The sequence below is a fragment of the Sipha flava genome, unplaced genomic scaffold (assembly GCF_003268045.1).
Source record: "Sipha flava isolate LNK unplaced genomic scaffold, YSA_version1 235_pilon_pilon, whole genome shotgun sequence".
NCBI lineage: Eukaryota > Metazoa > Arthropoda > Insecta > Hemiptera > Aphididae > Sipha > Sipha flava.
The window spans coordinates 434-25,183 of record NW_020272876.1 but is presented as its reverse complement, the minus strand read 5'-3'; the positions used below and the strand labels follow the sequence as shown (position 1 = coordinate 25,183).

General features: G+C 30.2%; 2 protein-coding genes and 3 pseudogenes across 2 annotated transcripts; 4 read left to right on the top strand and 1 right to left on the bottom strand.

The window, feature by feature from the left end:
• The first annotated feature begins 935 nt into the window (after window positions 1-935).
• On the top strand, window positions 936-1,483 carry LOC112683764 (annotated as a pseudogene).
• A 4,887-nt stretch (window positions 1,484-6,370) lies between these two features.
• Window positions 6,371-8,391, bottom strand: LOC112683763. The gene is made up of 3 exons (XM_025554921.1): window positions 8,231-8,391; window positions 6,514-6,735; window positions 6,371-6,452 (listed from the first exon to the last, which is right to left on the bottom strand). The coding sequence occupies exons 1-3, from the start codon at window positions 8,389-8,391 to the stop codon at window positions 6,410-6,412; spliced, it is 426 nt and encodes a 141-aa protein (XP_025410706.1). The 3' UTR covers window positions 6,371-6,409.
• A 1,907-nt stretch (window positions 8,392-10,298) lies between these two features.
• Window positions 10,299-12,114, top strand: LOC112683762 (annotated as a pseudogene).
• Window positions 12,115-12,162: 48 nt separating this feature from the next.
• On the top strand, window positions 12,163-13,399 carry LOC112683760 (zinc finger BED domain-containing protein 1-like). Its single transcript, XM_025554920.1, has 2 exons — window positions 12,163-13,290; window positions 13,373-13,399. Exons 1-2 carry the CDS (start codon window positions 12,163-12,165, stop codon window positions 13,397-13,399), a joined length of 1,155 nt encoding a protein of 384 aa, XP_025410705.1.
• A 2,291-nt stretch (window positions 13,400-15,690) lies between these two features.
• On the top strand, window positions 15,691-24,122 carry LOC112683757 (annotated as a pseudogene).
• Window positions 24,123-24,750: the final 628 nt, after the last annotated feature.

Here is a 24,750-nt window from a genome sequence, read left to right as displayed (position 1 = left end):
TTGTAAAATTTGTGACGTCAAGTGTCAAGTGAGAAAAAATTCCATATTCAGCAACATATCGGAAGAAATAAACACAAAAATGCGATTGCAAAAATTGAAAATAGTATAAAAATTCAGCCTTTCATTAATAAAAATACCTTTAAGTCAGATTTCAATTACGATTTGTGTAACGCGTTGGTTGCGGTAAATATCCCTATGAATAAATTGAATAATGACGTTTTTAGATCTTTTTTATCAAAATATTTCAATAAAAATATTCCATGCGAATCGACATTACGAAAAGAATACTTTGATAAATGTTATGAAGAGGTTTTGTTGAAAATTCTTGAAGCTGTAGGTGAACATAAAATATGGGTGTGTATTGACGAAACCACAGATTCAGAATGCCGAAACGTGGCTAACATAATAGTTGGAATTCTACAACCAGAAAGTCTTGGAAATTTGTATATTCTTCACACAGACTATTTAGATAAGGTAAATAGTAGTACAATTACCCAGCTATTTGACAAAGCAATGCATATATTGTGGTCAACTAATGTAAAATACGACAGTATTTTGCTTTTTATATCTGACGCGGTTCCGTATATGAAGAAAGCGGGTAGTACGATTCAAACTTTATACCCGAATATTATTCATTTAACTTGTTTGGCTCATGCATGTCATAACGTCTGTGAAGAAGTACGAGCATATTATAAAAATGTAGACCAGTTAATTTCTGAAATGAAAAAGACATTTTTAAAATGTCTTAAGAAAATCGCAGTTCTGAAAGAAAAATGTTCAGAATTGCCAAATCCACCTATACCGATAATTACACGTTGGGGTACATGGATTAATGCAGTAAAATACTATTGTACAAATTTCAATGAACTGAAATCTATAATTGAAGAATTCGAAGAAGAATCTGAATGTGTGAGAGCAGCTAAAAGACTTTTTAAATGCCATCGATACAAAGAAATCTGGTGTATATTGTATCTAATTATGGATTTTTGCCTGACACAATTACAAAACTAGAAACAAGAGGTAACAAATATTATTTTTATGTGTTTTTTCATGTTTTAAATATTAAAATATACTGTGTATGTTTTAGGTGTATTACTATCGAAAAGTGTAGATGTTGTAAATAATATACAGATTAAACTCGAAGAATGCAATGGCGAAATAGCTAAATTGATTTTGGATAAATTCAACACAGTTATATCGAAAAACAAAGGATGAGAAAATATTAAAAAGATCAACCAAGTATTGATTGGAGAAACCACAAGCGATGACGATCTATCAAGTAGCAATCTTAATTTAGATAATTATTTAAGTATGAAATACGCCTTATCAATAGCTTATCAAAATACATGGTTGTCAATTTTTTTTTTAATACTAACTAGTTTATTTTGCAATAAATTAACTGGTATAGCTCAAGTATGTTAATATTTAAAATTGTTTTTAACTAATTCTTAGAACAAACCTGGTCAAAGAAAAAGGTACCTAATCTATTTATACAAAATAGCATAAACTTAATGTAGTTTAGTATTCATGCTCATTTTTAATTTGTATTTTTCTCAAAATGTGTGCATTTGAAAGTATTTAAAAAATGTTCACTATTTTATTTTGTAGTATATTTATGAATTAACTTTTTATATAAATTAAATGCCTTTTTTGCCTTTTTTTACATTTTAAATGCTTTTTTTTATTGATTATATTGCCTTCAAATCCGAACCCTAATCATAACCAAAAATGGGCACAATGACTGTTGACCAGCATGGAATTAATTTACTGAACTCAATAAGTTTTTTCGCTAATTTTGGTGAATATTGCCTATTGTCATGGTCGCCTGTAGTGTTGACATATACCTTACTCGATTCTACACAATATAAATATATTTGTTTTATTTCATCAAAAACTAATATAGCATTAATTTCATCATTTTCATTCTCTAGATCATATATTAAAACATCCGTGTCACGTTCATCCACTTCTTCAATCTCTATATTATGAGTTGCTATTTTTCGTTTGAGGTAATTTTTAGCATTTTCACATTCAGTTGGTACTTGATTAATATTTAGTCCATCAGTTTCATTCAGAGAGACTGTACAAATGAATTTGAAAATATGTTTTATATTTTCAAATGAAGTACTTATCACAAGCAAACCAATACTTCTCATAAAAATATTTTTTATCCTATAATTACAATTTTTTAGTTCTGACCAAGAACTTACTAAATGATATAATAAAATTATATAATAATGATATAATAAAAGAACTTAGATTATATGATTAAAATCGTTCCTTATCATGGATTTTGGAATATCTGCGCCGGGTTCCTTCATAATAAGCTTTGAACAGCTTGAAAGGTAAAAATTTAGATCCGAAAATTGTGTGAACGATTTACTAACAGCATGCTTTAAAGCTAATGATTGGTCTGTAATTATCAATTTCGGTGGAGTCTTAACAGTACGAAGCCATTAACCAATAACTAAAGCAGTTATTGTCATGCTTCTCCGATAACATGTGTCCTACTGCAAATTGATTTTCGTTTTTTTGGTTGTATAGAGCTATTTGGTATAAAAAAATATTATGATTTTGTCGCCCTGAAAAAGATTGAATTTTTTTATAATAGATCACGTTGCATTAATTGAAATTGTTGAAGTAATAGACGTTTTCAAATAAGTTCAGTAATTATTTATTTTTGTCGATGTCCAATAATGCATAAAAAACTTGGCATATCCGATTTCTATAATAATATTATTGTAAGGGGGAGATCCTTTTAACAATGATATAGATTTTATAGTATAAAGTATACACCAATATTGTACTAATTTATTTGTTTTGATGTTCTAATAAAATAAAATGTGTACCCCAATTGTCTGTAGGTTTTTTAAATAAATTATTATGGTTTATGAATATATTGTACTAGAATCGTGCAATCAATTATACTACGTTATATTTTGTTTATATATATTATAGTCAATGTTAAACATATAGTTATTATTTCATAATAACAAACTTACTTTTACTAGTTTAAACATGTCTACTATAATTTGTTAATCACTAATTCACATAAAAATAAAAAATAATTAAAAATGTAAATAATGTAATAATGTAATTGATCTATTGTATACTTATATAAACTATTATGTAAAAATGTCAAACATATGGGAAAATGTTATAAAAAAAAGTACCTATATTAAAAAATATCATAAATGCAATTTCAAATTTAAGTGCTGAAATCAATACAAGTAACGAACCAGTAATACAAACATCTTACAATCTTACGAAAATTCATACGAATAAAGCGAGTTATCAAAATAGGTTAACCTGAGTTATTTAATATGAAAATACGTCTTGTTGATGATAAATTTCGAAAGTTCATATAACCATTTCCCCAGCACCCTCTAAGAAAAAATGCTATATCCCGAAAAATTAAAAACCACAAATGTCGGGACTTTCATCACAAAGAAGCACAACCGAGTCATAAATCATTGACATCATTACAATTATTAAATACGAACGTGGGCGGCAACCGTTTCCCCGTCACCCCCTATGAAAATCCTTTGTATCTCGAAAAGTTTAAAAGGACAAATGTCGAGACTTTCAGCACAAAGGAGCAGAGATAATGTACAAAAAAGGCTCTTGGTTTCGTTTCAAAATTCAAAAGTAGGGGTGCAACCATTTCCCCAGCACCCCCTAAGAAAAACCTTTGTATCTCGGAAAGTTTAAAAGCAAAAATGTCGGGACTTTCAGCACAAAAAAGCACAAATAATGCACAAAAAAAAGCTCTTGGTTTTGTTTCAAAATTCAAAAGTGGAGGTGGCAGGGAAATGTTTCTATAATTTAGAATATCTATATCAAATTACGTGTAATTAGCCATATCTCTCTTCGTCAATATTTCCGATAAAAAAAAATGTGATTATTATTCAAAAGAATATGCCATTTTCCTGTGAACAAAATGCAATATGTATATCAAATTACACGAAATATCATGTCTTCACCTGATAATATTTCTGAGAAAAAACATCAAGTTCTCACACACGTTATATTTCCGAGAAAAAATTAATATTGTTGATTTTGTAATAATTAAAAAGACCTTTCCCTCTCCACAATAACCGAATCTGAAGTCATTGACTTACTGTTGGGGTCTATACCAATATCAGTCGATGCGTTGAGTTCATAGTGTTAATTTTCAAGTCGGTAGTGTGTTTTTTTTTATTTGCAATGGCCGGATCATTACAGAGTAATGCTGCCATATTCAAGAAATCATAGTACATGTACGTTGCACCCATGAAACCTAACGAACTAATTGATTCAAGTATGTTTGGAATTGACTTTGTCGGTAGTAAATTCTTAAAGATTGGATTCGATCCGAGCGATAATTTCAAACTTATAATTCGAATCATATCTATGTACGTATACGCCTTGTATATTATTGAAATTTGGTTATTTGAGAAATCTGCATGGAAATCTTCATACGGGTACACTTCAGAGTTCAAGTAAACTTTGAGGTTTTTCAGGTAACAGTGATCGAAATACGCAGAATGATTTAGCAGATTATTTTTCCGATCTGTTTGAAACCAAATTACAACAAATCTAGGTTTTTCCAACAAACTGCTAGATTTCACCGTCCACGAATGCGAAGTAATTTGAGGTAAAACAGGGTACTCACAGAGGTTCCAGTTCCTAAAAGCACACGACAACGGTTCACGAAAGTCCAAGACTTTTAATAATTTCAATTTTTCTTTATCATTTACTCTGACGATTAATTCTCCAATCGAAGACAAGTCTACAGAAAACATTGAGTTATGGTTACAATCAAATGAAAGAGATAAAGTGTATGGTCCGAGGAAGTTGACCAATAGTAGTATTGTTTTAGGCAATAAAGAAATCAAATTTATAGAAAATACGTTAATTATTAAGAATTCTTCCTACCCATTAACAAGTGGTTTAATTGGTTTATTGTTTGCGAGATTTCCTACTTACTGTTACTTACTATATACTGAACGGGATTTAAAAACTTATAAATCGATATTAATTCAAACATCAGCACATTTAACACAAGATGGACAACGAATTAAAAAAGGTGGATTTAAGTATATATGCATCGTAAATAAATTATTTCCTTCTGGAAAGGGCTATAATAGTGTACAACTTCAAAAACACAATTTAGTTTATTGGGACGAGCCAAACGAACTTGTCGATAAACTACGTTTGCTCTTAGCCTCTTAAGGAGTAGGAAATACCGGTGTTTCTAATGAAATATTATCGATTTTCGAAGAGCTGAAAGAAGCGGGGATAATAAAAAGAATACCAGATGTCTGTTAAGCGAGATATTGCACGTGAACTTCATCGTCCAGTGAGGAAAAACTTTAACAGATGTGCAGTTAATATTTACGGTAAAAACGATTTATGGCAAGCCGATTTAATGGAAATGATTCCGTATTCAAGACAGAATAAATGTTATAAATATATTCTATGTGTTATAGACTGTTATACAAAATTTGCTTGCGCGTTTCCGTTAAAATCGAAAACTGGAGTTGAAGTCTCTAACTCGTATTCGAAAATACTGTTTTTATTCCGACGAAATAAGCAAAACAAATCATCCTGACAAATATTTATTCGAGAAAAAAATACGTAAAAGGGGTAATCGAATGTTTGTCAAGTAGCTGGATTTTGATGACGCACATAATAGTTAGAAAAAATAGAAATAATTTTTAACGAGGCAGTTTCAATTATTTACCTGAAGTACAATGTCGGCAATTTTAGATATTCAATGCGTTCTCGGAGTCAATAATAAATACATGATTAAAGAAATGTCTGTAATATGCGTAGATACACATGCAGTTCATCATTGGATTTTAAATACTCAAAATCAATGCAGGATAATAAAAGTCGTAAAACCAATAAGAGGCTGGGACGTAATTATCATCAACTATCTATAGAATACGGTGACATTGAGTATAAAGAAGTCAGAAGAATATTGAATTCATTAAAGTTCACCTGCATTTACGTCAAAGGTGAACAAAAAAAACAAGTTCTCGTGGAGTATATACCTCACATCGCACTCATCAACATTGAAGACTTGGGCTGTCTTCGTATGGATCAAATATGTGATGACGAAACTTTACCTTGCTGTATTTTTTATATGGAATATAATCCTAAACAATGTACATTTAACAAAGTATTTGCCATAAGGAAATGGTTTATAAATAATTCTTATAAAATGTTATTGTATTTAATAAACTTAATAATATTTTAACATTGGTTTTTTATTTTTCACGCTAATTTAGGTATCCTAAAATTGTCAATACATAATTATAGGTTGCGAGTAATATTATTCACAATATAAACATAAAATTATTTACATGAATATATAAAAATTATTTGCGTGATATTATATATATATATCAAGTTTGTACAAATCCTAATATCCAGTATCAGACATCATATCAGCCAACTCTGCATCTCTATAAAATTATAAATATTATTTGTATAATAATTTAAAATTATAATTATTTCAAAACTTACACTATTCTATAATGTCCGTGGGCAAGCGTATGAACTTTATCTTCCAACGTATGCTTCTTGTCATCATAGCTGTTGTATGTCAATTTTTTAGTGCTTATCGTCATGAGCTGATGGTTAAAAGATCGTATCGATACATTCTCCCTGTACAATTCCACTCCAGCTTCTCCAAACAAACACTTTCTATGGTCTTCAAGATTCATGTGATTTTTAACCACATGAGACCTGATCCACCACCAAGCTTACAGGATTTAAAAAATAAAATAACGGTAGCGTGCAGACAATTAACAAAAGAACAAATTTTGGCAGCAACCTATAGAGAAGTGAGTCGTCGACTGGAATTGTGTTAAGAAAAAAACGGAGGAAATTTTGAACCTTTTATCAGATAAAAAAAATAAACATAAGTCAAAACAATGTAACGGAGTAATTTTTATTTAATTTCCTATTTCTCATTCTTAATTAAAGTCTATGAAAAAATCACTCAATTCAAGCGTGTAATGTTTTTGGTAAAATCGAAAAAATTTAATTATTTAAAAATTTCAAAAAGCTGTAATTCATTCAATTTTAGGTTTACAACTATGGTCAATGGATCAAAATTACTTAGAATAAAATAATCTATCCATATCCGGTGACAAAAATAGGTGTTGCAATTTTAAAAAAATAATTTGTATTGCGCATGCGCATACTACAAGTGTTAAAAATTTGAAATTTATCCTTAAATGTGTACTTCAGTACCCCTGAGCTATTGCAGCAAACCGTATTTCAATCTAAGATTATCGGGCTGAGATATTTAGTGGTACATTTAAAACAGGACGCACTGTATACCCCCTTCATATTTCTTCATTGGAAAATTTTCAAGTCTTATTCTTCATCACACCCATCCTTATACTTCCCGTCATTATATAAATGATAATTTCATTAACATACAATAACACCTCCCCTTTTACCACACTAAGTATTAGTATTTAACCGAAGTAAAATAATAATATCTAAGACTTTACAAATATATTATTTTAAAATGATTACACATGATACATACATACATACTTGTATATATATATATATATTCATATACAAAATTATTTAAAATGTTATTAAGTATATATTCAAATTATTAACACAATAACATCTGATCATCTAATAGTAATTTCCAGATTTGTCAATGTCTGCACGTGTAAATGCTAACGGTCGATTATTCGATAATAAACTTAGATATTAAAGAATCATTAAGAAATAGAAAGCTATTCGTTAGTCATATATAATGACTTAGATAGACAATGAATATTAATCGATTTGCGTGCCGGTCGAAACATGTTCGGATATGAGTGGGAAAAATTATGAACTCTTTTCACATTTGAAATCGAAATGCTTTCATTATGTCTTTTAGTCTCATACCCGTCTTTATTCGCTTCGTGTTATCATAGTCTTATTCGATTATGAAGATTAAAAATAGTATTCCTCCCTCCATCCTTCGTTCCATGAAAATCATATGAAATGTATTTTCATACGATATACTTTTCGAGTTCAAGTATTGATTATTTTTAAAATAAACGAGATATCACTCAAAATAATCTCTCGAGTTTATAATCGATTATTTTGATAATCGAGATATTTGTCAAAATAATATCTCTGTTATTGTTCGAACAAGCTATTGTGTTTGTGTCTGGTCATGAGAACCGGTTCCCCCCGATAGCGTGCCGATTATGGAATGTTCGCGAACTTTCGTTCGGCGCTCTTCGTCGTGTTAGCATCACGCTCCGGGGCGACACTTGCAACCGAGCGAGCTGGTGGTACGTATTCCCGCCGGGCGTGTAACTTCTTTGCCTTTGCCGTTGTGCATGTTACCGCCGGATGTGTGACTTTTCTTTTGCTGTCGTGCATGTTACCGCCGGGTGTGTGACTTTTCCTTTGCCGCCATGTATGTTACCGCCGGATGTGTGACTTTTCCTTTACCGTCGTGCGTATCACCGCCAAGCGTATTATCCCTTTTGCCGTGGTCCGTCATCTTCGTGTGCGTGGCTTGTCCTTTCCACATCGCCATTCAAGCCATCGGCAGTGTCATCGTCGTCGAGGTTGGTCGCGTCCAGTGAGCTTCCGAAGTCGTCAACATCTGTCGGTCTTGGTGGCTGTCGCACGTGTTGTGTGCACGGTCGCGTGTGCGCAACTACTCAGACCGATCGAGGTATTTATGATCGAAACCGGTGACACGTAGCGTGACCTGACTCGTGTATTGTTCACAATAATTATTGTTAATTTCTTTTTTACTCATATCTTTATTATAATTATTATTATTATTCGTATAATTGATAAGTTATATGTTCATTTGAGTATTTTAATTCTTGGGCGCCCATCAAGTGTGTAAATATTATTATTATTATGGGATATTTACTTTGAATATAAATTAACGGTATCATAATTTATGTCCTTGACTTAATTTGATGCTACCTCTGTCCCTCATTCCTTTTTTGCGGATTGACGTTGTAGTCGGGTTTATTTCGGTTGTGGCGAAGCCGTCGGATTACCTCTGACCATTGAGGTTTCGCGTACAGTTTTATAATCGAATTATTATTTTCATAATCGAGATATCTCGATTATATATCTCAATTACGCCCATCACTAATTCAGACGAGTTTTGGCTATGCTGCACTGAGCACCTTCACGTCAGTGTATGTCATGGTCCGGACTTAGAAATATTTCACACTATTTTTATAAGTCATAATTGTTAGGACTTAGAATAATGTCTACAATCCAAATTATTTGGACTTAGAATATTTACAAAATTGTAGTTAGAATAATTTTATAAGTTTAATAAATTAAATTATTATAAAGAGTCTTAATTATTCTTTACTACACCTACATCCAAGCGTTGACTGAGACGTTAGCATTGAAATCACGGATCTAACGGTTGACACGTAACAAAAATTGGCGCAGTCGGTAGTATATTCAATAGAAGGCAATTCCACGTCGGAACCACTGAGGAGCTGAATAACCTGCAGTCCTTCAACTTCTCAACTTCCATTGAATTATTATTGATCCATTATATTAATTATCCATTGATATTCCACCGGATCATTCAGTCAACAACATGTCTTCAATCAACAATTGCTTGTAAGCATACATTTTGTAACAACTATATTATTTTAAGATACAATTTTATAAAAAGAAACGAAAACATTCTAAGTTCATAAAAAACCATTGACACCTAAAAATTCTAACTAAACATACCCACATTATTATTGAGAATTATTATTGAATTATTAAAGGGGATCTCAAGATTATATTGAGATTACATTGAGATTATATTGAGATTATATTGAAGTTATATTGAAATTATATTGAGTTTATATAGAGAATTATTATTGTGAAATTTGTTGAGTTTATCAGGCGCTGGTGACTCAATACGGTAGGGAAAAATATTATTTTGTTAGAGTTATTACAAAGGGAATATTATTAAAAATTATTTAAAGAGATTATTATTGTTGAATTACTGAGATTATTATAATTGAATTTATTGAGAATTAAAAGTTAATGGGTAAAGAATTTTTATGAGTAAGTATAGCAGTCCGGACTCGTCTTCATCGAAAGTAGCTAATTCGGTGTATAGGGAAAAAATTGAAAGTGAAGGTAGTGTAGAAGATCTTGACAAAAGTTTTGTAAAATAAGAAAATATTGACGAACACACTAAAAAATTATTAAACGCAGGAACATAAAGCGAGCATCATAGAACTCGAAGTAATCGTAACACTGAATTTGAGGAACTAAAATTTGAAGTAAAACCTAGAAGGAAAATGAATAGCGATATAGTAACACTAAAATTGGAAGAGGCAGTTAAATTAATACCAAAAAGTACTGGAGAAGATGACGTTTATCAGTTTATTCAGGCATGTGATTTAGCTATAGAGTCAGTAGAAAAGAAAAATGTACCGATTTTAATAAAATATATAACAACTAAATTAAGTGCGATTAAATATAAAGATACGACTAAATGGAAAAACATAAAAAAATATTTAACCGACACGTTTGAGGCACAACACTCCGCTTCAGCTTTACAAATAGAATTAAATTCTATTAAAATGCTTCAGGGGGAAAACGTAAATACTTATACAAATCGCGTAGAAAAATTATTTTATAAGTTAAGTGATATGAGCACAGCAAATAAAGATAAAAAGAGGCTAGCATTATTCACGATACAATAAAAGAACAAACTTTAGTAGTATAAGTATACATAAAAGGGTTAATAGGTCCGATACGCACCATTTTAAAAGCGAGGAATCCAAGTACGTTGGAGGAAGCTAAACAGTTAGCGCGTTCAGAAGAAATCGAATATAAGTCTAGTTCTGAATTTAACCAAAATCCGAATAAAAATCGAAATTTTAATAATAATTCATCTAAAGCAAACAATCAGAATAATTTTAGGATATTTAATAGTGGTGGGCAACGATATCGATAATTCGATACGATATCGATATCGTGACACATTTTCGACACCGATATCGTTCTATAATTGGATGATATATCGCGATATCGAAAATAATGTTTTTCAAGAAAAATACATGGTATTTAGTAAATACTATTTACTATTTGTAGGTTTAAAACTATAATAAATAATAATAGCTGTCAGCTGATAACGTTTGGTGCTCGTATTCCGGTGAAATGTCAATTGTTGTACACTAATAATAATCCATTATAATGTTATCTAAAAAGGAATATTTTGCTGACTTTTAAGAGGAACACGGTATAGCTATTAGCTAGTGTTGGGCAACGATATAATTTTGTGTATAGATATCGTTAAGATTTTTCCGTAATACACACAGTGTAATTTGTGTCGTCGGTGCGAACATTTTTCGAACATTTCTGACATTTATCGTACAGTGACAATTATTTTATTGTGATATAGTACAGTGATATTTATTAATTTCAAATAATTATTACAACATTATTTTTAGTGATGAGTGAACTGAAATTGGTGCCTCTACCTGGGGCTAGGAGTGAAATTCGGAAAACATTTGGTTTTAAAATAAATGATAGTGGTATTATAATAGATAAAAAAAAGTATTCTGTCGAGCATGTAAGAGTTCAATTGCTTATAGTGGAAATACATCAAATTTAAATTCACATTTACAACAGTGTTTAAGTGTGAAACCAAAAAATAACACTAGCAGTATTGCGACATATTTCAAAGGACCAACAGCGAAATTACCTCTGAACAGTAAAAGAAACAAGGAACTTACAAAGGGTTTGATTCAGTTTATCGTTAAAGATCTAAGGCCCTTGAGTTTAGTAGAAGGAGAAGGCTTTCGTGAATTTTTGGATTTAGGTATTCCCGAGTACAATGCACCTAGTAGACGAACAATATCACGGTTAATTGATCATGCAGCACTTTTGGAAAGGGATAATTTTAAGAAGTATTTATCAAATATTTCTTATATTAGTTTGACCATCGATTTTTGGACTTCCGATTCAAATAACAGTTATTTAGGTGTAACTTGTCATTTTATTGACAGCTGGTCCTTACATTCACGAGTTTTGGAAGTCATCGAAGTACCTGAATCACACACTTCTATAAATATAGTAAGCAATTTAAAATCCGTTCTTAAAACCTGAGATATTGAAAATAAAGTAGTGGCTTTTGTTTGTGATAATGCTGCGAATATGGTTAAAGCGATTAATGACATGGATAAATTTAATCTGGTAAGGTGCACAGCTCATTCAATTCAACTATCTGTAAATGCTGGTCTTAAAAATGATGTTACCAAGGAATTGATTAATAAGTTAAGAAAGATAGTTGGATACTTTAATATAAGTTCGTCAGCTCAAAGTGAATTAGAAAAGGAACAAGTTAAATATGGAGAACCACAAAATAAATTAGTGCAAGATTGTGTCACAAGATGGAACTCTACATGCAATATGATAGAAAGTGTAATAAAACATAGATACTCAATCAATTTCGTCATATCTAAAAATAAGAAAACTGACGAATGGTTCATTAAATCAGCAGAAGTACAAAATTTAAAAGATTTGGTTAAAGTTTTAGAGCCTTTTAAATCTGTAACTAATACACTCGGCGGAGACAAATACGTAACGGCTTCCGTAGCAAACCGTTTGATTAAAAGTCTTCTTAATACAATTCAAACGTGTGAAACCGATTCTAAATTTATAAAGACAGTTAAATTGAGTATACTACAAGACTTGAAAATTAGACGAGAAATGATGAGCCCAGTTTTATCTAAAGCAGCTGCGTTAGACCCTAGATTTCACGAACTAAAATTCATATCCGATGAGCAAAAAACTTTGATTTGGGAAGAACTTGAAACTGAAATTTGTGAAATGAATCCACAGAGCCAGGAAATTATAAATGATCAAAATAAAGCAAATGAAATAGAAAATGTTATTAGCTCGGATGAAGATAATCCACCTCCCAAAAAAATGCGTTCATTAATGGCTGATAGCGATGATGAAGACGAATATTCGATTGGTTTTGAAACTCTGATGACAGCATCAAGGCAACTACAAAACTACAAGAATATGACTACAAAATGTCATCGAGATGAAGATCCACTTAAATGGTGGAAAGAAAATTCAAATTTATATCCAGAAGTCTCAAAATTAGCAAAAAAATACTTGTCGATAATCGCGACTAGTGTCCCATGTGAACGTCTGTTTAGTGAGGCTGGCAATATAACTTCAAAGAAAAGAAGTAGTCTATCTCCAGACCGAGTTAACAATCTTCTCTTTTTAAACTCTTGTTATAAATCCACAAAGACATCAGACCACACTTTGGTAAGAACATACATTTAAATTTTTTAAATTTAAATTCAAGATAATATTAAATTATTAAAATAATTATGAATTTATTTTCTAGGATGCAGCTATCGGGTTTGAACTTTGAACACATTTAAGGAGAAGTTATTTAATTGTTAGTATGTAACTAGTAATTAACTAGGTAAAACAAATGTTTAATAAATAGTTTATTATAAATAATTAATAAATAATAAGTATGTAATGTTAAATGTGTACGATGTTGGTGTACCAATAATAAATATTAATTAGCTTAATAAAGTAAATTCCTTAGTGTGATATAAATTTAGTTAAATGATTAAATTAATACAAAAAAAATTTTTTTAATTGTTTAGGACGTTTAGGTAAACATAAAATTATATTTACGATACGATATCGATATCGTAGAAATAACGATATCGCGATACAATATCGGAAAAATCTGAACGATATCGATACAAAAAATTATATCGTTGCCCACCACTAATATTTAATAATAATAATAATAACACACAAAGAACAAATTTCAGAAATAATTTTAATAATCAAATTTTAGAAATAACACAAATCCAAATAATAATTTCGCGAGACCAAATTTTAATAATAGTAATAATAATAATATAAATCAGCCGCAAAGACCGATAAAATGTTATATTTGCAACGGAAATCATTTCGCTAACCAGTGCACAAATAAACGTAACTTTATGCAGAATACTCGACCACCTAATCAGAATAATTTTACACGACCATCTACTAGTTATAATATGAGGTGTATTTCATGTGAATATTATAATAACAACGGACATAATATAAATGAATGCTATAAAAAAATGTTTAACGATAGCCAGAATAATATTAATAACGATGATAATAACGTAAATTCGGAAAACGCGAGCGAATCGTGCGCGGTACGCGGTACACGTACGATAAATCATATATCGACCGCGGAGCAAACCGAAACTGCTTCCATGTTATATCAATAATGACGGAAAATCATATAATATGCACTTCTGAATTTAGTAATACGAAAACTTTAGAGTTACTTATAGATACGGGTAGCGATGTAAATGTTATAAAAATAAATAAATTTAAAAAAAGATTTAATAACAAATGAAAATAATAAATTTTATTTAAAAGGAATAAATGAAACAACAACTGAAACGATAGGAACTATACATTTAGTAATAGGAATTAATAATGATAAGTTTCATGTATAATTTAATGTAGTAAAAGCAGAATATACCAAAGGACGGTAAATTAGGTCATAGATTTTTATCCGAGAATAAAGCGATAATTGACATATGTAATAAAACAATGATTATTAATAACGAAAGTGAGATTGCGAATAAAAATAATAATATAGAATATATTTCACTAAATCCGAGAACAGAAACTATTGTAGAATTACCGATATTAGATAAAAGTATAGAGAATAAAAATATAATTTTGCATAAACAAGAATTTATCAAGGATGTATATTGTAGTAATGTAATAGGGACAGTAAAAAATGGTAAAATTGTAGTGAGCATATTAAATATTTCCGAAGATAAACAAATAATTAAATTAAATGATTTAAATAAAATAGAGTATGATGAATCATCTGAATATAATATATATATAAATTTAACACTGATAATGAAAACCGTAATAATAACGACCGGATACTTCGTATAAAATAACAGATAAGATCTGACCATATGAACGATGAGGAAAGACAATCCATAAATAAAATTTGCGAACAATATTTTGAAATATTTCATTTAGAGGGAGATAAATTAACTTGTACGCATGCCGCAATGCATGAAATTAAATTAAATGATAACCAAACACCGATTTATAAACGACTATACAGATTACCACACGCACACCAAGAAGAAATAGCAAATCAAATTAAACAAATGAATTTAAACGGAATTATCGAACCTTCTCGAAGTCCTTGGAACTCACCACTTTTATTAGTAGCTAAAAAGATAGATACAACGGGAAAACAAAAGTATAGAATAGTTGTAGATTTTCGATCTTTAAATAAAGTAACATTAAATGAATTTCATCCACTTTCTAATATCACTGAAATACTAGATCAGTTGGACAAATGTCAATTATTTAGGTCCGGTTTCACCAACAAGAGCTAAAGTGCAAGTTACCAATAACTCAAGGTTAATTCAAAAAAATAATTTCACGACTTAGAGTTAAGGGGTAACATCAAGTTATCGAAAATCTTAACTCCAGATTTTAACTCCTAATATTTTTGAGTGTTAAGAGATAACTTTTAGTTCAAACAACAATATTAAAACGTGTTATCACTGTTAACATATTTTTTGCTTTCAAAAATGATTATTGTGTGTCGTATTTGAATATTTCGTTTTCGCATACAATTTTTCTGCCTGTGAAGATACTATTATAATGTATCGTAGAATATTATTTGATGACGAGAGTGTGAGCGATAACGACGACATCATTATTGCGATGCAACGAAGGCCGCGAATCTTTTACGAAATGGTCAATTACTTAGAATTATATGATGATCATGAATTCATAAATCGTTTTCGAATTTCAAAAGCAAAATTTTCCACAATATTGAGATTGATAGAAAAAGAAATATCCCTTCCGTCTCAAAGGTAAGTTCCTACAGTACCTTTTAATTACAGTTAAAAATAGTTATTGGATGGAAAACAATATAATAAAAATCTTTGTTGCTTCATTTCCTTATATATTGTTATATTGTTTCAGGAACAGGGCAATATTACCTCCATGTAAATTTTATATGATGTTAAGGTATATTGCTATGGGCTCATTCTTATTGACTATTGCTGACTTTACTGGGATCAGTTTGTTACGTGGTACCCAATAAAAACAGGTACCTATCGTAATGATGTTGTTGGATCAGGGTAAATTTGATTAAATAATTAATTTAAACACTTGTAAACACTTTAATAAATACAAATACAGAAACAGACATAGATACAAAATATAAATTATAAATTCGTGCACTAACAATATCGAAGACGAAACTCAGAAGGGCTTGGTCTGATAGCTGGACACGTCTGCCGTTGGTGGTGAAACGGAGCCTTTATATACTCTGTTGATTCTGTTTTAATTGTGTTGTTTTCGACACGTGGCTGTCCTTGGTCTTGATCTTCATATCCAAGTGATGTTTCATCACGTGGTTGCCCTTGGTCTTGATTGTCTTATTCGAATGATGATGTTGTTGTGGTTGTTTGAAATTCGCGCGTGGCGCCCATTAAGGTTTATGTGTGCAATAGTACGTTTTTCCTTATACGACTCAGGAATATGCGTATTATTATTTCTTAATAATATATGCATATTACACCTCGCCGCTAAAGAAACAATTTTGGGGTGAAACGACAAAAATGTTATGTTGTTTCTTACAATTCAATTTTCGGGATACAATTTACAAAATTAGTATTTACTAAATTTTACAAGGTTTAAGTTTCCACCCTTACAACTGGTTTACAATGGGTTGGAAATATTTTACAATGTTTGGTTGATTAATATTTGTTGAATTATACATTATAAATTTTTGTTAATTACAACTTATACTATGAACTACAACTATACTGTTATTTAATGGTTATTATTATTATTATTATTTTTTTTTCTCTTTTTTCTTTCCTTGTTTTTTTTTTTTTTTTTTTTTTTTTTTAATTATTGTGATATATTTTTACGTTATTTTTATGGACTGTAATAGATTTACGTCCTTTTTTAATAATAATGTTATGTTCATTTATAATATCTAGTACTTCGTATGGTCCTAGCCAAAGTGATTCTAGTTTAGTTCTATGTGCGTTTTGTTTTAATAATATAAAATCGCCTACGTTTATGTCTAATGGATTTTCTTTTAGATCATAACGCTCTTTCGTTTTATGTTTATTATTAATTAATCGTTCTCGCGCAATTTTATGTGCTTCTTGCATATTTTGTTTTATTTCGTATATGTAATCGTCATAGTTATAACGTGGTTCAGGTTCCAATTTTAATTTAATAGGAATTTCTAATCTTTTCCCGTAAACTAATTCATATGGCTGATATTTGGTTACTGAATGTTCCGTAGAATTATAAACAAAGAATGCGTAGGGTAATAATATATCCCAGTTATCTAGTTTTTTGTCAACATAATGTCTTAAATATTCACCTAACGTTCGGTGACTTCGTTCTAAAGTTCCGTTGGATTGTGGTCGAAATGGGCTAGTGTGTAATTTTTTTATTTTTAATAATTTGCATACTTCTGTGAAAGTTTTACTTAAAAATTCTGTGCCTTGATCTGTTAAAATTTCGTTAGGTATAGAGTGTGTTGTAAAATGTGTATAATGTGTTATAAAATGTGTAACAAATGCTTCTGCTACAGTGTTTGCAGTATGATTAGGTATTGGTGTTCCGATAGAATATTTAGTGAGATCGCACATCATAGTAAGTATATAATTATTTCCAGAAAAAGTAGGAGTTAATGGACCTACTATATCTAAAAATATTTTCTCGAACGGCCTTGATGCGGTACTTGTTATGGCAAGTGGCTGTCGCGTGTGTTTATTGGAGATTTTATTTTTCTGGCATGATTCACAATTTTTTATAAATTCTTCTACGTCTTTCCGCATTCCTAGCCAATTATAATTATGTTTAATTCGTTTTAATGTTTTGTTAATTCCGAGATGCCCTCCTATTAGTGAATAATGAAATTGATTAAGTATGTCTAATTTTTGTTCTTGGGTATAATTATCATAAGCGCATATGTTTATCTCGATAGCTGTTTTACGGAATATATATCGTATCATAGCTCTGATTGTATCGTATTTTAAACTGTCTGATTGACCTAGTTTATTCATTACGAGTTTATTTATGTTGTTATCTATACAGAAGCGTTTTAGATTTATAAGCGCAACATATATGTTTTCATATGATGTTGGTTGTTTATCTCTGTTTTTTGTTATTATAAATATTATAAATCGGTCGTTGTTTTTAAAGTAACGTATATCGCCAATTAATTTACTGTCTGGGAGTGATTGATTTATTCCGAATTTTTGTTTGATCTTATAATTGATTCCTTCTTTAAAATTATAATGTTTAGAAATTTCGGAAACAATGTGATACTCAGGATTAGTATCCAATAAATTTTCTGATGTTTCTTTTATATTATTATTAGTGATTAATTTAGTACTTATGTCTTTAATAAAGTTTTCATACGTATTTTCTATGATTTCATTTATTGTATACATTCTAGTAAGAGCGTCAGCTTTGTTGGTAGAGCCTGCTTTGTATTGTATGGAAAAATTGTATTCTAACAAATAATATTTCCATCTGGCTAATCTAGATAAAGGATTTTTCAAGTTCATTAAATAAACTAATGGTTGGTGATCAGTTATGATAATGAAATGAGTATCTAGTAAATAATGTTTAAAAAATTTAACTCCAAAAATAATTCCTAAAAGTTCAGTCTCTATAGTAGAGTAGTTACTTTCAGCTTTATTTAATGTTCTACTCGCATAGCCTACGGGGAAGTCTTTTCCATCGTGTATTTGTGATAAGATAGCACCGAGTGCTTTACCTGATGCGTCAGTAGTGAGATAAAATTTCTTTTCGAAATCTGGGTATTTTAATATTGGATGTTTACAAAGTGCTGTTCGGAGCGTATCGAATGACCTTTGGCATTCTTCAGTCCAATTAAATTTTACGTCTTTGCATAATAATGTTGTTAACGGTTTAGCGATAGCGCTATAATTTTGTATGAATTTCCGATAGTACCCACTTAAGCCAAGAAATGATTTAATTTGTTTTACGGTTTTTGGAGGAGGATAATTAAGTACAGCTTGAATTTTTGTTTCGTCGGGTTTAATTCCCTCACTTGTTATTTTATGACCGAGATATAAGATTTCCCGTTTTAGAAAATTACATTTGTGTGGTTCGATTTTTAAATTATGTGATTTGAGTCTACTAAAAACTTCTGATAACTTATTTGCGTGTTCGTTTAAAGATCTTGAAAATATTAGAATGTCATCTAGGTAAACCATTACTTTAAGTGGTGTTAGACCTGAAAGAACGTTGGTCATTAATTTTTGGAAAATTGCGGGACTTTGTTTCATTCCCATTGTCATTCTTTTGAATTCCCAGTGACCTTCAAGCGTACTAAAGGCTGTAAATTCGCGTGAGTCTTGTGAAAGAGGTATTTGGTAAAATCCTTGTGTTAAATCAATAACAGAAAACATTGTACAATTACCTAGTCTATCTAAAATTTCATTAATATTTGGTAGTGGAAATACTTCGTCTATGGTAGCGTCGTTTAATTTTCTAAAATCGACGACTATTCTATATTTTTGTACACCTGAGTTATCTAGTTTTTTCTTAACTAGAATTAGTGGTGCATTAAATCCGCTTAATGAAGGTTGTATTATGTCGTTATCTAACATTTTATTTATTTGTCTATTTATTTCCGTTTGTTGAGAAAATGGTAACCTAAATTGTCTCTGATGTATTGGTTTTTTAGCGTCTGGTTTTAACTTAATTGAATGCTCTATAGTATTAGTACATGTTAATTTATCACCTTCTAGAAAAAATACGTCGGAGTATTTCTCGCATATATTTATTATAGTCTCCTTTTCGTTTTTCGTCATGTGATCTACTTTTATTAGTTTCTTTATTTTGTCTATTCTGTTATTGTTATCCATTTCTATGTTAAATGTTAATATTTCGTAATCATTTTCGTTATTATATATTAATTTATTTATTTCGTTATCTGTAAATTTTTTATTTGCTTCGGATATATTTAAGATACTAATTATGGCATAACCGTCTTTTACGTGTGTTAAACTTTCGCTACAGAGCAAATCTTGCGATAATTCTTGTTTTTGTATTAAAATGCATTTATTATGTACTTCTGTGTTTTTTATTGGGATTTTGATTATGGACTCTGAACGTGCATTTATTGTGTAACAATTTTTTATTGTTTCTTTATTATCATGATTTGTTAAGACTAATGTATTATTCGCGATATCTATTATTGCTTTAGATTCGATTAAAAATACTTTTCCTAATATTCCGTGTTTTAATAAAGGAAATTGTGGTCCTACGACTTCGAATGTTACGTTTATTTCTTCGTTATTGATTATAATTGGAATATTTATTCGACCTATTGTATGTATTAGTTGTTGACTAATACCGCGTATGTATACTTTATTGGTTTCGTCGATGAATAAGTCATTTTTTAAAAATTGTAATTTAATGATATTAATATCTGCCCCAGTATCGACGAGGAGATGTAATTCATCAATGTTACATGCGCTAGATTTACATTTTATATGATTATCGATTATTGTTGATAGGATGTGAAAACAGTTTCGTATTGATTGTTCGTTATCGGTGTTTCGTTGTAATTCTCGGTCGCGCATTGAATTTGTTGTACCGTACGCGGCGCGCGTTGCGAGTACGGTTTGGCATTTCCCGAATTAGTATATTGACGTGCGGCGTCTTTTTGTCTAGAGTAGCAAACGTCCATCGAATGACCTCGTTTGCCACAATAAGAACACATTATTATTTCGCTTCGTATGGGAGGCCTATTGTTATTATTAGTATTAATCAATTCATTGCATTGAGGTGGTTGATTATTATAATTATGGTTATTAAATTGTTGCTGTTGCGTGTTTTTTGGAAAAAATTCGCGATTATTAAAATTGTTATTAAATCGTGGATTAAAGTTTCTTTGATTATGATTTCGTTGTTGTGCGGGATGACTGTTATAGTTTTGATTAATAGGTATATTTAAATTAGTTTTGCTTTTTTGTGTTAAATTAGTGATGAAGTTATCTCTATCAATGTCTTCTGCTAAATCGAGCTCTTCTTGTAAAGCAATTGATTTTGCTTGTTCAAGTGTTTTTGGGTCTCTACTACGTAATGTGGTTCTAATTGGTTTGATAAATCCCTTTATGTATAATGCTAGAGTTTGCTCAGCTAACTGTTTTGTTATTGCTTTTGCATCGTTTTCGTTTTTTCCTGTTGTATATAAATTCGCGAGTTGGTAGTATAATTTTTCTAGCCTATCTGTGTATGACTTAACGTTTTCGTTTTCGTTCATTTTAATTGAATTTATTTGTAATTGTAACGCGGATGAAGAATAATGAGAAGCATATGCTTCTTCTAGATGTTTTTTTATGTATATCCATTTACTGGTATCTTTATATTTTAAACATTCGGCTGGTTTTCCCGAGAGTTAAGTTAATATGTAACGTATAAGTAAGGGTACATTAATTAAATCTACAGAATTTACGGCGATATCACAAGCGTTTATAAATTGGGTTATGTTTTCCTCTCCCGAACAATAAGGAATAAATTTAAAAGCTTTGTCTATTGCCATAGTAGTAGGTATTTCTGATATGACTGTTGGGCTAGTCATTTTTTTATTTTGTCGTTTAGGTGTTTTTAAAAATAGAGGTTCTATCGGGCCTTTACTCCTAGTCACTATTTGAGGTGGACTAATTAATAAACTTTTTTCGAGTTCTTTAATTCTATTCTCCCTTTTTAATTGTTCCTCTTTTATGCTTAAGTTGTTTGGTGTTATGTCTAAATTGGGTGTGCCTTCTGTCGAGTTTTTAGTTGGTGGTTGCTCTAGATTTGCAAGTTCTAGAGGAGACGTATCGCTAATATCAGTATAGTCGTTTTCATACATATGAGTTGTAATATTGTTTATGTTAGTTTAACATAATAAATTTGAGATTTCAATAATAATAAATAAGTTTCAATAATAGAATTGAATAAAATTCTCAATAAAATGCAATAAATTCTTCAATAATAAGCTTTCTCAATAATAAAATCTTTCGATAATATATATTTTATATATTATATAAGCTGCATACACCAGTAATACATTCAATAATAATTCTCAATAAAATCCAATAAATTCTTCAATAATAAGCTTTCTCAATAATAAAATCTTTCGATAATATATATTTTATATATTATATAAGCTGCATACACCAGTAATACATTCAATAATAATTCTCAATAAATCTCAATAATAATTTTCAATAATAAATCTCAATAGTAAATCTCAATAATGATTTTCAATAAATCTCAATAATAATTCTCAATAATATTTTTCAATAGTTTCAATAATAATTTTATTACAACTCATATGTAATATTAAAATAGGTTAACCTGGTATGATTTAATGTGTACACAGTCTTGATTTGTTATATTTTAAAGGATGTAAGTGAGTGTTGATTGAAGTTGAGTGTTGATTCCGCAAAGAAAAGTGATCAATTTTTCTTTAATGAAATTGACTCAAAATTCCAATGAACGATGTTCGAAGTACCGACTGCGCCACTGTTACGTGGTACCCAATAAAAACAGGTACCTATCGTAATGATGTTGTTGGATCGGGATAAATTTGATTAAATAATTAATTTAAACACTTGTAAACACTTTAATAAATACAAATACAGAAACAGACATAGATACAAAATATAAATTATAAATTCGTGCACTAACAATATCGAAGACGAAACTCAGAAGGGCTTAGTCTGATAGCTGGACACGTCTGCCGTTGGTGGTGAAACGGAGCCTTTATATACTCTGTTGATTCTGTTTTAATTGTGTTGTTTTCGACACGTGGCTGTCCTTGGTCTTGATCTTCATATCCAAGTGATGTTTCATCACGTGGTTGCCCTTGGTCTTGATTGTCTTATTTGAATGATGATGTTGTTGTGGTTGTTTGAAATTCGCGCGTGGCGCCCATTAAGGTTTATGTGTGCAATAGTACGTTTTTCCTTATACGACTCAGGAATATGCGTATTATTATTTCTTAATAATATATGCATATTACAAGTTAATCCTCAACCTGTCTATATATACACTAAGTATGTAGAGCCATAGCCAGACAGAGGTCAAAATGTATTTCATTCCCTTCTAATGATATTGATATTAGGGCGATAGTCACTGGTTTTTATAATCAAAGTAAATTTCCTTGAGTGATTGGAGCCGTGGACTGCACTCACATAAAAATTCAATCACCAGGTAGCCATAAAGTATAAATATTATCAAAATTTGCTGTTATTATTAACTTTCTGTTTTTTTTTTAACATTATGGGTCATAACTTATAGGTGGATATAATGCAGAAACGTTTAGTAATAGAAAAGGGTTTTTTTCCATCAATACACAGTGTATATGTAATCCATGGCTCAAAATTATGGACATAGTGGCTAGATGGCCAGGGGCATGCCACGATTAAATCATTTTTGATAACTCTAATGTTAAACGAAAATTTGAAATGGGAGTCATAAAAGGATACCTCCTAGGTGACAGTAGTTACGAAGTTCAGCCCTATCTTATGACTCCTCTGCTGACTGATCCCGTCTACACAAAGCCAGCAGTTGTACAACGAAAGCCACATCAGGACAAGAAATGTAATAGAAAGGTAAATCACTATTAAATATTTTTGTTATAATTATGCAATTAATTAGAATTATAAATACAATTGTTATTTTTATTAAAATGTGACATTACCTTTACCATTCCATTCACATAAGAAAATAATTTTATTTTAATAATTTTAATTATTTTATATAGATGTTTTGGTGTTCTCAAACGAAGGTTTCCTGTGTTATGCAAAGGATTAACAGTACAATTGATTAATGCACAAGCAATAATAGTTGCATGTGCTGTTCCGCATAACATTTGTATCGACATGCATGATAACATTCCAAATGATTGGCCAAGTGAAGACAACGCCAATGATAATATGGGTGAAAATAACCCTTTAAATTGTAAAAGAACTACTAATAGAGGTAGGCAAGCTAGAAGTGGGCTGATTGAGGATCACTTTGCCAATTTACAGATTATTTTAAGACGAAATAATTATATGGTAAGCAAATAGAAATTAAAGTTAAAATTTAAGAACTTTATTTTATATATATTGGATAAATATTAATAAATATTTTATAAATAATTGTTTTTTAATCAACCCATTAAGTCCGAAGTATTTTTTTTTTAAATATTTGTTGTTTTTTTTTTATATAGTTACGAAAAATAACCAATTTAATAAAAAACTTCAGCAAATTTTTTTGATTTGTTGACTCAATTACTTACAATTTGATGTGACCATATGGTAACGCTAGGATTATGAGGAGATATAACTTTACAATATTATAACAAAATATTTTTAAATAATTCTTATACACGTTTTTTATATTATAGTTCTTATACTAGTATGTTACCGAATGAAATATTTTGAAACATTCAACGCAGAGGCCCACGTTACATTTTTCACACATTGTACGAATACTCGACGAACACCCTTCACCAGCACATCTTTTTCTTTTTTTTTTTGGAGTTGGAATGAGAAGATGATTTTTCCCATCGTACCTAATATTATCACTTATTCTATTACAAGAGACACTGGACATCGATGTGGATGGCCTTCCTCCAACTTTAGGTTTCGTGCCATATTTTAATAGCAAATT

Excerpts from the sequence above, each read along its gene's own strand:
- LOC112683760 (XM_025554920.1), top strand. The coding sequence starts at position 12,163 with ATGGTTAAAGCGATTAATGACATGGATAAATTTAATCTGGTAAGGTGC. Across the intron at positions 13,291-13,372 it reads AGACATCAGACCACACTTTG|GATGCAGCTATCGGGTTTGA; the intron begins GTAAGAACATAC and ends TTTATTTTCTAG.
- LOC112683763 (XM_025554921.1), bottom strand. The coding sequence starts at position 8,391 with ATGCACGACAGCAAAAGAAAAGTCACACATCCGGCGGTAACATGCACA. Across the intron at positions 6,736-8,230 it reads ACGAAGAGCGCCGAACGAAA|GTCTCATGTGGTTAAAAATC; the intron begins GTTCGCGAACAT and ends GTGGTGGATCAG. Across the intron at positions 6,453-6,513 it reads CACGGACATTATAGAATAGT|AGATGCAGAGTTGGCTGATA; the intron begins GTAAGTTTTGAA and ends ATAATTTTATAG.